A 14909-nucleotide genomic window follows, 5' to 3' on the forward strand; every position below is an offset into this window, starting at 1 on the left:
GTTTCCATGACAGACATCAGGTGAAAGAATTTTTTTTATGAGGTGATATCTTACAAGCACAGAGAACAAACTGAGAAGCAGAAAGAGCTATGAGAAATTGATTCAGAGCAAAATTTCTCATATAAGATATCCATAACTAATGGCTATCAAATAAATGGTAAAAGACGACAGATGATTAAAATATAGGATATTACATAAGAAGGTGATGGGAAGAGTTTTCTTTGGTTTCTTTTAAAAGAAAAGGCAGTAGCATATCTCCTAAGATGGATCATGGAGATGGATGCCCTCACACTTCTGTGATAACAACCATATTCACTTGTTTGCCTCACCTTGTCTCCCTCCTATGGAAAACTGTGGTTGGGATCAACACTATTCACCATTTTAAGAAAGTCCATATATGAACCAATATGTTGGAAATTGTGAAGCATTCTCTCAGCCAACTAATGCCTTTATTTCTCTATGGAGAGGAGTCCCTCAGTGGGTTCCATTTTGCTTTTGACACTTACCAAATTAAGCTTAGAAAGATTGTTGAGCTCCTATAACAGGCAAGGCAATCCTACAAAATTTGTTGGTTATCCTTTCATTTGTGAATATATTAGATCAAAAGGGAAACGCATTTTTGCAAGATGTTGGTTTGAGCAAGCTTACTGTCCTAAGAGGTTAACAACTGTGATAACCTGTCCCAGTTTCTACACCAATTTATTTGCAATTTCCTAGCCTTTCAATGTATAACCATTTTGTCATATAGTTATCTACAATGCCTTGTGATACGTTTCCCGACTGTAAGTGTTTTGGTAATATGTTTAATGCTTTTTGAACGCATTAGCACTACAAATCACTTCAATCTTTCATATGCTAAATGCAATAAAGAAAATAACTGAAATAACACAAGAAATTTTACAGCTTCTTGTTCACTATCATAGAGCTGCAAATAACTTGCTTTCTGACCTTTAACAGAAGATACAAGCATTTAGTGATCGATTATTCCCGAAGCTTCCATGCTCTTAAGTCCTTGAACCTGTACATATTTCAAAATGTCTGTACAACTCAATATGAAAACTGGAGCTCCAAACAGCTTCTGTAATTCTCACAACCCCCTCTAAAGAGAGCAGCAATCATATGCCTAACTCATGGAGGTGCAAGGTGATTATCATGGAAGTCACCAAGCCTCACATCCACTTCATTGAGCACCACAAATTACTGTCAGGTTAGCGGCCAAGAAGAAATCTCTCACACCTCACACCCACTTCAATCTTTCAAATGCTAAATGCATTATACCAGATAAGTTGATAACTGAAATAACACAAGAAATTTTACAGCTTGCTGTTCACTACTATAGAGGTACAAATAACTTGCTTTCTGACCTTTAACAGTAGGTACAAACATTTAGTGATTGATTTTTCCTGAAGCTTCCATGATCTAAGGTCCTGGAACCCGTACCTGTTTCAAACTGTCTGTACAACTCACTGTAACAACTGGAGCTCCAAACAGATTCTTTAATTCTGACCACCCCCCTCTATAGAGAGCAGCAATCATATGCCTAACTCGTGGAGGTGCAAGGTGATTATCATGGAAGACACCAAGCCTCACATCCACTTCATTGAGTGCCACAAATTACTGTCAGGATAGCAACCATGTCCGGCAATGCGTCTTTGGTACTCAGCAAAATTTATCACTTGCGCCCACTCATAGCTTACATCTATCACTCAATATTCTCATTATGGCATCTCATACAAATATCCTGGATAATTTCTGAAATACTAGCAATTGATAACTTTTTTCAGAGAAATATCAGAGGGCCAAATTTTGTTTGTTTGCCTGTAACCTCCAAATAATTATCCAATACTTAAATCTTTCAGCTCCTGTACAAAATCTATATAATTCCACCTGCAGATTGGCTAGGGTAGATGCTATGCCACCAAAACAAATTCCTTTAGAATTTTGTCTGAGGGCTTTTCTTTCACCGAAAGCTTCGAGTCCTTACAAGGAAAACAAAATCAAGCATATCCCAAAAAGCCTTCAGGCTTCAAATCACCTTTTTATAGTTTCCTGTAGAATTTTCCCAAAGGTACTATTAATTTCCCACTCAAAATGTATCATTTAAAGCACTTTTATACAGTGACTTATAATATTTGTCTTTTAAATTAGTCAAGTGACTTGTTAAATTAATGAAAATAAAGTTATCCAAGAATTTACTCTATCGGACAACTTTACTTAACTAATTTATTCCCTAATAAAGCCCAAAATTTGCCTGTCGGAATTAAATAGGCTATAAGGGACAACTCCAGCAACTAGTGTAAGGGAGCATTACAAGTACAACCACCCTTGCAAAGAGTCATTTATATTGGACAATGCAATAATTCATAGATCAACCTTTGCTTTTGAGAAAATTTGCTACTTAAATTAGTGGAGAGTTATGAGATGGGGGGCAATTAGGGATAACAATTTTTGCTTGTTTCATTGGAAAAAAAATTGATGTTTACTGTATGGGGTAAATAGTTTAATGCATACAGACAATAGACAAGAACATGTAACACAACAGTACTCCTTTTATTATTCACATATATGCCAAAGGGATTACATAGTGCTTCCAATGATGATTACAACAATGATCCAAAGTCCATTCCGGATGGTGTAAATATACCATTCCGAAGGGGTGACTCAACCGTCACGCCCATTCGGATATAATTAATTCTACTCGTCGGCTACATAATAATTACTGACTACATGCTAATCTACCCGTCAATTATTTTATAACTTTACCGACAACAATTGAGATCCGGGAAGTGTCATTAAATAACAGATAATGCCTAATGCCTTAGTGCAGACTAGGCTAAATTTATACTGGTAAAATAAAGTCATTATGATACTGATAATATCATGATGTTAATGCAAATCTTAATCACCATGCTATTGCATTATAGTTTGTCTCCTATCAATTGACATATGGCATACGACTCCAACAGGTATGGTATTAATGTTTGAATATAGATCATTTCTGCTATGTTGTATTCATTGTGATTGTGAGATTTTATCAGCTCCTCTAGGTAAGATAAACCTGATATTTAAATCTCTCAGAAATGACCACTTTAGTGTAAATAAAATTAGTAGCAGTGACTAAATGATCTTTCTTGTCTTCTCGAAACGACTTGATGGTTAAAAAGAATAAACTTCCATAAACACACATATTTTCATGTAAGGGAACATCCACATACAAGAACACTTTGAAGACCACAAATAAAGACGAGCAATTGCTCACTGGGGACTTCAAAGAGTGCCAAGACAATAATTCAGCAGGTGAAATATTGTAAAAAATAAATTGCTCAAGGACTACTCTACGTTTGTTCAAGTACATGTAACAAACACTTGCATGTGATCTGGAAATGGCATTATGGATACACACTGATCACTAGATGTTAGCGTTTCAATAACGACAGCAATATCAGCAAGATTACATATGTATAAAGGCATGATGTGTCCTCCTGAACAGCAGCAACTAACTGTGTAAAGTTATAATTTATTGCATATAGTATCAATTAGCAAAACATTAAGAGGAAATAATGAAGCTGCCTAGAGACTAAAATGAAACAGGCTATATCCATTGAACTTGGTATCAGCAAGATTACGTATGTACAAAGGCATGATGTGTCCTGAATAGCAGCAACTAACTGTGTAAAGTTATAATTTATTGCATATAGTATCAATTAGCAAAACATTAAGAGGAAATAATGAAGCTGCCTAGAGACTAAAATGAAACAGGCTATATCCATTGAACTTGGTATCAGCAAGATTACGTATGTACAAAGGTATGATGTGTCCTCCTGAATAGCAGCAACTAACTGTGTAAAGTTATGATTTATTGCATATAGTATCAATTAGCAAAACATTAAGAGGAAATAATGAAGCTGCCTAGAGACTAAAATGAAACAGGCTATATCCATTGAACTTGGTATCAGCAAGATTACGTATGTACAAAGGTATGATGTGTCCTCCTGAATAGCAGCAACTAACTGTGTAAAGTTATTATTTATTGCATATAGTATCAATTAGCAAAACATTAAGAGGAAATAATGAAGCTGCCTAGAGACTAAAATGAAACAGGCTATATCCATTGAACTTGGCATTAAGGATTTCTAAATTAAATGGATATTCATCCTTAAGTAATGAAAGTCCTTTCTTATCCCACCCCAAAAAACTGCAGCAGTACAGTCAACAAAATGAAAGCATTCAAATCAGACACAACTGAAATTGATGCATTTAGCCTGATCCTTGATGGAGCTTACAGATTCATTTTTGAACTCTGCAACAAGATTTTGAGTTTTCCATGTGCCTACAAGCTGTGATGCATTGAGTGGACTTGTTGAAGCAAATGCAGATATACCAATTGCACATCCACCGAGCTGCTCACCATTTCTGTATGGTCCATACCACTGTTCACTATAGACAGCAACTTTTTGCAACCTTGGCTTGGTTTCCTGTTCCTCATTGATTTGCCCAAGATCTATTTGTTGTATAACCCTCACACGTGACTCTGAATTCATTCCTTCAGTGAGGCAATGTTCTATCTCAATTGTATTGCATCTCTCTTTCGTTTGTATTGATTCCTCAATTGAAGGCATACAAATTTCTTTCATTGGATTTCTGGTAGGCCAAACAGCTATATAACAGCCATTTGAATGAAAACCGAAAAACGAAACATGATTATCGTCCCCTCCAATTTTCTTTTCCTCAACACTGTGCCTTGATGCAGCATCAGCTTCGCATCCAACAGTGGGAAGCAACTTTATTGACTTATAAATAAGAGAAACTGAATCTTCTTCTGCAAGTGTTGGACATTGTGTTTGCCAGTCATAAACTTGAACTTCCCACTCTCTAAATGCTTCTGGAACAACCACCTCTGGAAGTTCTATGGGTTTCCCTTTGGCAGTGAATTCTGCTCCATACCCATCCCATTCACCAGAGACATGCCTTGCAAAATCCTTCCAAACTGCATCAAAACACAATACAACAGAGTAAATATTAAATAAAATGAGCATATTGCACACAAACAACTGAAATTTCTGAATACAGTGTACCATAAATTAAATTAACAATTTTTACTTCCATGCACAAACAAAGGATCTCACTAACAGAGATTCCTCAGGCTTTAGGATATTCTATGCTAACCAAAAATAGATAAATAATTATTACATCTTTATTTCCAGTTGCAATAGGTCTATATCCATGAGCTAAGAGGTGAACATTAGACTTTGTGATGGGAGTAATCGATTTTTAGAATTTGAGCCCTGTATCCTCTTGGATCCTGCCTAAGATTGCTTGAAACTGAATTTTGAAGGAGCTGCCAAAGGTAATCTTGGTTTAACAATTTCTGGTGTTGTATTTCATTTGGTTTCAGGGGATTTAATTAAAAGGGTTGTCTTGGAAGGGGTTCAAGAGGCAATTTCTTTCGGGTCAAAGGAGTTGCGGATAGAGCTTCTACATCCAACAAATAGATTCTTAGCATAATCATCTCAGATTAAGACCTTATTTTTCTGGTGCAAAAACTTGAATCCATTGGAGAAAAATTGCAGGTTCAGGTCATCTTCAGGAGGAGAATGATCATCTGCAGTCTATGTTGCAGGCCTAGATAAAATAAACATGCCAATATGGATCTCACTGTCAAGATCTCATATTATGCCTTGACATTTTGTATGTGGCATCTTATCATTTCCTAAACGTTTTAAAAAAGTGGTGTCTTAAGATGGTTTGCAAAGTGACTTTGAAGCTCGCTAATTTTGTGTTTTGTGTTTCGAAATTAGGAGAATGCTCTAGGACCATCTAATGCAGAGGAACTCAAAGGTAAAATCAAAATCAGACCAGGCATTTACAATTGAATCAACATAATAGAACTTGAGGGGGGGTCTCAAGAACAAGTCGACAATTTGACGAGAGGTCTTGCGTACAAGGTTACAAAGAGCATTACAAGAGAATAACCTTCCATACCTTAGGATCATTGACTTCGGAGTGTTTTAAGCATCAGGGAACTCCAAACACCCAATTACGATCAATTTTCAAAGACCCAAAACAATCTCCAAAAGCCCTACCTTTAATATGCACTCTTAGGCCTATTGGCCCTATCCAAGTGGTTTTTAGCTAATAACTCCCAAACTACTGATCTTATGCACAAAATTAAACTTGATCAGGATACCTTTTTGGGGCCTACACAACGTATTCCAAATTGACCTAGGGTTACTTTGGAAGACAGGTCAAAATCTGACTGATTATGCATTTTTATGCAGGCCACTTTTTCAAAGCAACCACAAATGGTAACATCTAACACACCCAATGGCACGGACACTTGGAATTCCACTCCAAACCAAGGATTCAATAGGTTTCAAGCGCCTAAACCTCTAAAATTTACTCCAGACTTCCAATTTGCATTCACAGTCATAAAACACTAGCCTGACACATGGTAATGCCAGACCTAGGACATCAATTTTCTCTCTCCCAACTCCTCCATTTTCCCTGAACCAGCTGTATCTTCTAAAGGACTCCCAAAACTAACATTCCAGCAGGAATTAGGTTTTTCCAATGGTGGAATGTAGATTTACATGCATTTAAATGGTAAAGTCCTAGGTGGTGAGAGTTTCAGATTCACTCAGAGACAAAAAGCAATATCTCCATCAAACCTTGACGAAAAATGCTCAAACCAGATTCAAATTAAATAAGGCTCTCCCCTCTTTCCATAAAGGTAGATTACACAACATGAAACCATGTACTGACCCATACAATATTTTGCAACATGGAGAAACAGTTATAGAGCAGGAAAACAAAGCAAAAATTGTATTGATCTTCTCCAAAAATGAACATATAACCTTGGTCTCCACCCAAAGAGGCCTTATAAATGTCATTACATCCATTCCCAAGGGTCCCCCAACTGGCTTTTGAAAGTGTGACCATTGAGATTCAAAAATGCACTTTTTTGCATAAAAAGTTGTCAATGCAACTTTTGCAATTTTGACAACTTTTTGCCCTACTTAACATATCGACTTAAAAATTGTTTCCAATTCCTAATACATGTCAAAATAGGCCATCTTAGACCAAAGAGATCATTTCCATTCACTTTGGACACATTTTGAGTGGTTTGACCAACTTTGACTCAATCAGGACCTCATAGTCTACATGCCTTAAATGATAACAATTACCTTTAAAATTGATTTGAAGTGACCAAAAATGATCCTTAGAACCTTAGTCCATCCTGAAAAAAACACAGACAAAAACCATTACAAAATGCCTTCTAGAGGCATCAATTTTTGACTAGGTGCTCCTGCACCACCATCTACTTGCTTTGGCTTGGTATGGGAGTTTTGTTGTATGTTGTTATAAAGGTTTGGTTTCTGATGGAATTGCTGGCAGATTGGTTTCTTTTGGTTTGACAACCTATCCTCTTTTCTGTCTCTTTAAATAGTTCTTTTAGCTGTACAGAGCCTTTAATACATGTATGCAAAAAAAAGAGGAAATTGAGAGAGACGCATCTTAAATCACATCAAAGAATGTAATAATTTGATAACAACACAATCTTAGCCTCAGAATTACATTGAGCATCTTACCCTATTAAAGCCATAAAAGTCAACATTTAAGCCCCAAGGGGCAGTGCAATTCAACTTAAAAAAACTGGTTTCCTCATATAACAAATAAATTCTAAACAAGTATCTTTTTAAGTCATGATGTTTCCATAGTCCATGCAATAAATTAGCAATAGCATCTGTTGTCGGTAAAATGTATAGTGTATCCGATGGGTAGAGTAGTATCTGAACGGGTGCGTGACGCTTTAGTCACCCCTTTGGAAAGGTATATGTACACGTCCGAGATGGACTTTGGAAACATCGATGGATCATTGTAGTCATTGTAATCGGATTGTAATCTGCAAGTGCATACATGAATAAAGTACCTGTTCTGAATTGAATCGTGTTATACATGTGTTGAACTTTTTACCCTATGCGGTAAACAGCATCCAGACAAAGCTTGTTAAAAGTTTTTTTGCATAAACATTTTTCATCACTCCATGATGTATCATCAATAAGAGAATAAAATTGGTTCACAGTTGCAGAATCAGCTCCTTAAAAAGACAGATAAAGTTGACAGTAAAAACAAGAATGATAAGGTGGAGAGGGGAGGTGAGCAACAAAAGGGCTAAGAGACAATTAAGGAGGAAATAAGAAAAGATAAAGCCTGAAAATATGATACAACATTAATATAATTTGATAGAAAAGACTTGTACTTGTCGGATAAAAATATAACAAAATATTACTTAAATAAAATTCTTACAAATTTGTAGGCACCAACCCATAGGAAACTCCAATCCCCTCTTGAATGATTTATAAGCACCAATCCTCACAACTGAGCACTGACTCAATAAGAGTCACCAATCTCTTCATAATGAAATATCAACCTTGTTCCATATGAGGTGCCAACCTCTTTTAGGAAGCACCAACTTCAAAACGAATAAGTATTCTCCTTCTCAGACTGTCTTCTTCAGTGGATGGAAAACTCTTTTAATTACTTCATAAAAAATTATTATAAATAACCTTTTCTCTCACAAATTTGTTACAATCTCTTTCATCTACTTTTCTCCTCAAATCTGCACATTCCTTCCCTCGCAAACCTGCCCTTCAATGATGCACAATGCCTGTCTTATTTCACAAACTTAATATTCCCTTCTTCAACATATACTTCACAAATTTGATACAATCTCTTCCATCTACTTTTCTCCTCAAATGTGCACATTCTTTCTCTCACAAACCTGCTCTTAAATGATGCACCATCAATGTCTTATTTCACAAACATAATTTTCCCTTCTTCAACATAATTTCTCCAACTTTCTTCAACATAAATCTCAAATACTCTTTCATTATTTTTCTGCTCTAGGTCTGCTCTAAATGGTTTAATTTTTCATTGTTTTTCTGTTCTCAATGACTACTCAAGTTTTTGTCATAACTATCTACAACCTTCCTTCAATAGAAATCTTCACTACTATTCTACACACATATCTCACTTCATTCTCCACACTCTTCTCTCCAACTTCTCTATGCATTTATATTTGTATGCCTTTACTTAAGGGAAAACATCCCTTAGAATAAACAATCTTTTATGATGTGTAAAGACCCCTACTAAAACCTCTAATGCTGGACTGAGAAATTTCGTGAAACACGTGGCATACTACTGCTGTAAGTCAAATGTTGAACATAGGAAAATGTTGTGCAACAAATCCAAACTACTATCTGATGTGTAATGATGCAAAAAATGCACTAACTGAACCCAGACAATTTCACAAACATTTGGCTAGCAAAGTAGAGATTAAGCTGGAACATTGTACTCAGAATTGCAAAATAGTTCTAATGCTGAAAGGAATTATTTATTAATTCTTCTTCAAGTTTGAATGCTACATCAAATGCTATCTTTCAATCAATATGCAAATCCTTAGCCTTCAATTCCTTCAACTCAGCAAAAAGATAATATAACTGTAAGTTCCTTTCTTCTATTCAAATGATTTTTGCAAATTACCAACAATAAGAACCTGGAATCGAACTGGCAGAGTTGGACTGAAAATTTCCTGAAGAGACTGGATGTTGATGCTGAGCCATACAAGCCTGAGAATGTAGCCCCCACTTACGATTTTGGCACTGCCTGAGAAGTGATGAAATAGCTCAGAACTGATCCACCAATAACCAGGGATCCCTGCGATTCCTTGTAGAGATTTTAATATTTTTTTATGCTGATCGAAACTGCCAAGAAAACTGTGTCACAGGTACAGTACGGACTGGCATAAATTAAAACCCTGCTGAAACTCCTCCAAAAATGACGCCAATAATTTGCTGAATATCCCTGGATAACAATCGAACCCTTTGCTTGCAAAAACTTGATCCCTCTCCTTGCCAACAAGATGAATTTCTGAGTACTCCAGGCTGAGAGCAAACAACTGAAAATACTTCTAATTTAGCACAACTTGAAATGGCTGAGTGCCACTTCCAAAGAGCAACCCTTCAGAGGATCTTTCACCCCCTCAGTTATGCAAAGTTGCAAACACATGGGAGGTATCGTTCCCAATGATTAAGCTGAATACTTGCAGACCTTCAAGCTCCACAAATGCTCAAGTAGACACAATAGAGAAAATAGACTTGGATGATCAAATGAAAGACCCATAGGGTCTATTTATTCACCTTTTTTTTTTAGAAACTTCCTCTAGAAGCCACTTAACTTTCTAGAGACATCCAAAATATTCTTATGAAGTCCATTTGCACTTTTTAGAAAAAAGGTAACTTAATAAAAATAAAAGTGCAACTCAACTGAAAAAGTATAACATTTTGGCCACATATAAAAAGTAATGATAAAATATAATAAAAATAATATCTCCAAGAGCATAATAAGCCATCCAATCCCCAAATAAACGCCAAAATGACTCTTTCATCAAAACCATCTGCCTACGAGAGTCTATAATAGGCAAATCCACGGAAAATATCATGTCGAACTAAAGAAGGGACATGACATGATGACACACCTCTTGATGCTGCCCTTTAAGACTCATATTGTCTTAATAAACATAAATGCTGCCTTAAATAATTGCTGTCTCTTAATTATGCATCATTGTTCCTTTTGTTCTTATTAAATTATTATACCTTTACTTGGGTGTTTAATATATATTCCCCCCTTGCTTTACATTTATTGCTGCCTCTTTTTGTATTCACTCAATTGCTTCTCATAATCCTTATCTTCATGCATCTCTATACTTAGTAAAGATAATTGCTTTAATTCATTTTCAATTAGTGCACCATTAATCATATATGCATCTCCTCTAAATCAAGCCATTGATCTTTTCAAAGGAAGTCGGTAAGGTGTAAAGGGGGGTGGCCAATTCAAACTATTTTATTTTCCATGAAGCAAAGGTCAGCCTAAGTATAACATAAATATTAAATTGAATTTATTTCCCGTTTTAGAAGGAAGGCACCGAGAATTAGGTCAACCAGCAATCTTGAAAAACCATAACTTGACTATTTAGCTACATTTATGCATGCTTGTAAGGTCTCATAAACTTGTCTTATTGGTCATTTAAACATATCCTTAACCTAAGTTACTTTGTATGAAAAGTAGCGTCCTTTGGCCTTATTCAATTTCATCCACATCAATAAAAACAACTCACCTTTGACACAATGACAACATCCAATAATCTCCCATGTGCTTTTGATATCAATAACATTATTTATTGACATCAATGACAATTATGATATTTCCAACACATACAAATTTCCTTCAAAAGCTCTTTAATTCTACCAAGTGTAGGAACATCACTTAGGAATGTGGTGTATAGTGTTGTAATCACTATATCTTACATCCTTTACTGAGCTATTAACTCGGTAACCTAATGAAACATTGAATCACTTTGAAGTTGTGGGTCTCTTACAATGAAAGCAAACCTCCAAAGAAGGATGGTTCCTTCATTTATTCACCTAAAATTGTAATATGCCCTTTCGAGATTGCCATAAATATTTCCCTAGAATCACAACTTCCATTAAAACAACGGGTGTTCAGTTAGAATTATAACACTAGCAATCAATGTCCTTAGCAAGATAAACCTTGGAATAGGTCTTGCAATCATTTTAGATAACATATGTACTATAATTCAAAAGATCAAATATTTCTACAATGGTTAGGGTAACAAATATGTGCATATATGTTACTAATCATCTCAATCTAATTAAATAAATCATGTAATAGCTCTTGAACTTAAGAAGCCAAGCATTAGTAGTTCCATTCCTCTAATCAGCCATAAAGGGGTTGGAGAAGAAGCAAAGTAACAAGACTCGGACTTGGCTCAGACTCGACAAGGGTAACTCGATTCGTGACCCGGCTCGGACTCGGCAGTGACTTGAAAAAGTAATAGAACCCTTGAAATTTATAGATTTTTTGGATTTAAATTAATTCCATGCACCTATTATTGAATAAAGATTAAAGGCACAATAACATCATAAAATAGAAGGTAATTTGATCACATACATAACATGCATCAATTACGTAACTACAAAGGCAAAAAAATTAAAAATCAGCCGAGTCACCTAGGTGAGTCAGTTGAGTCACCCAGCCGAGTCAGCTCAGTTGACCCGCTGAGCCAAGGTCACGGGTCATTTTGACCCGGCTGAGGTAACTTGACTCGCTGACTTAGACAACTCACCTGACTCGCGGTGAGTCTCGTTACTATGAGAAGAAGCATGTTAGAGCGTCCTAAATTCACCACAACAAAGTCCAAGAGCACAGAGTATCTAAACTCAACCACTCGGCCTCAAGTGGCAGGAGCTCTTGTTCATCCAGCATGAAATGGGCTACTTAGAAGAGGGGGAATATGTATTTGCTCCCCCAATCATGACCCACAATTGTTAAAACTATAACTTCGATCCTCATACTGGTCTGACTGTGTAGATTGCACATTCCTCTTATTGCATATAAAACCGTTGTAAAGGCTATTAATACACTGCCCCTTGAATAGGCATGATCGGTGATCTTTTGAGGTGACTATAAGTTAGCATTAAACATTAAATAAGTTAATTATGTTTGTTGTTAAAATAAATATCCTTCTAGACACCGATTATGAGAAGACATTGTTGGCCGACCTAGATAGGGTCACGTCCCTTTAAGGGACATGCCCTTTGGTTATGGTATATAAGTAGGGTATTGTTGTAGTTAAAGGACACACATTAAAATACAAGTCTGCTCCTTTAAGCAACTCTGCCACAAATCGAATACTTGCTGTGATAAATATATTTCAGAAGGACAATTAATATTATCATCTCATTTCAAGCATTTAGACATTAAGGAAGATCAGAACAGCAAGCTTAAGAAGGTTTATCTCAGATCTGATTATTCAGAATTTGCAGAAACTTTACAGCAATAAGGCGCCCTATTCACCACAACTAAGCCCAAGAGCACTCAACCTCTTGGCTCAAGTGGCCAGCGCTCTTGTCCATGCAGCATCAGGTGGACTACTTAGAGGGGCGATACATATATGTTGTCTTTATTGAGGTCCTCCCTTATCCTTTCATGGTGACTTATAGGAGATATCTATAAATAAATGATTACAAACATTAACTATTATCATTATAATAAAGTATATATAGACTATATATACAATCACAAAATTTTGATAGACTATATATATACTCACTCTTAACCTTATCTTGCATAGCACAAATAAAGAGGATTGTTATCTGCAATGAACGGCTCTTCTAAATGACTGCAGGTTATAACAATCTCTGATCTGATCAATATATATCTGTTTGATTGCTGGTGTGTTATTGTTGATGTTTGGTAGCTTCAGTCAGATAAGCCTATGAGATAGTACTATTCGATATAGATACACCCACACACACACACACACATTTATTATATATGAGACATAAATTTATATATATCTAAGTATTATAATGTGAGAGAAATTAATATAATAATGATTTATGGAAATTATAAATATATCTATAACTAATTAAAATTTATTATTATATTAATTATGTAATTATGAATAGTCATGTCCCTTTGTCTCTTCTTGGCTTATTCTCAGTATAAACACTAGGGGTGCCTTTGGAAAACACATACCGTACAGGTGGTGCTATTACATTTGTAGTGATCCTCATAAATTAACATGGTATCAGAGTCAGACTGCAAATGTCTAGGAATAAGAAACGATCCCTCTAGATCTCACAATCTCTGCGAATACACAGATTACCAGCACTTCCACAGACAATTATCACAATAATGAGAACATTGTTAGCAATATATATATATATATATAATCCAGGTTGAATGTAAAGAGGAATTTTGTTATATATGTGCTGTGATAACTCGAAGTATTAGATTATCTGTTGAAAAATAAGAGAACTGAAATTTTGGAACGCATATTGGATAGTATGGCAGAGTGTTCACAATATTAAAAGATAAACGGTTCAGTATGATGGAAACGATGATTTTATTGGGCTTGCAAAGAATTAGACTAGTCACTGAAAGACCTTTTGTCTTTATTGGGCTAAGTTATTGATTTCTGGTATTGGGCATTTTAGTATATGCAAGCAAAATTGTTTTATTCCAAAGGTGATTCCTATGTCAAAGAATGATTAATTATTGATAGAAATGATGCTTATTGGGAGGTGGCTATTTGTACATGAATAAAAGACAAAATCTGATGTTTTGATGCCACGTTTTTGCTGAGACAGCAGAGGTCAAATAATTTGGAACATTCCAACTAATATTTTTTATGTTGTTATTGGGGTCTATGAAATTTTGTAAGCTGGCATTAGATAAGTTTTTTTGGAAGACTGTTAACTATCAATTAATTAAGTCATGATAAGCGCCAGGATGGATTGGTTAAGATGGCAGTTGAAGATTAGGTGCAATCAGAAGTCACAATGACTCCTTTACCACCCTGCCCTTGAAAGGAACTGCAGTTTGCCAGCCAGTTTGAACAGCCCTTGAAATGCTCTGTTGAAATTACTGTCTCTGCACGATTTTTTTTGTTTGTAATTTTTCTCTTTTTTGGAGCACAACTTGCGTGTTAAGGCGACAATAATCTGCCCGCAAAGAGCACCCGACAATGACATTAGAGCCACACCACCATTGAGGTAATAAGTATGTGTGATAATCACACAAGCATAATGGACCACATGTAGCAATGTTAATACAGGTAGTGACTACATTTACAACAGTGTTCAGTTCCTTATGAATACATTATAATATTTTGATTAGGATAAGAACATTAATAATTAATGAGATTATAATGGGGATTTATAATTATTAAAAAAAGGATAGAGTATATTGGAATAATGAGGATCATTCTCAAAGTAGGATAAGAGGGAATGAGATTATTTTATAATTATCTACATCTTATTGGA

The 14909-nt window shown here is 35.6% G+C and overlaps 1 protein-coding gene across 1 annotated transcript in view; it reads right to left on the bottom strand.

Annotated features, from left to right (window-relative positions):
• The window catches only part of LOC149541724 (glycerol kinase), an 86104-nt gene that overhangs the window by 18668 nt on the left and 52527 nt on the right, over positions 1-14909 (bottom strand). Inside the window, exon 3 of the mRNA XM_089796846.1 lies at positions 4284-4987. Coding sequence (XP_089652972.1) covers positions 4284-4987 — 704 coding nt within the window. The remainder of the gene's footprint in view (positions 1-4283; positions 4988-14909) is intronic.

The sequence above is a fragment of the Cupressus sempervirens genome, chromosome 8 (assembly GCF_028749045.1).
Source record: "Cupressus sempervirens isolate cs-2001-9-10 chromosome 8, ASM2874904v1, whole genome shotgun sequence".
NCBI lineage: Eukaryota > Viridiplantae > Streptophyta > Pinopsida > Cupressales > Cupressaceae > Cupressus > Cupressus sempervirens.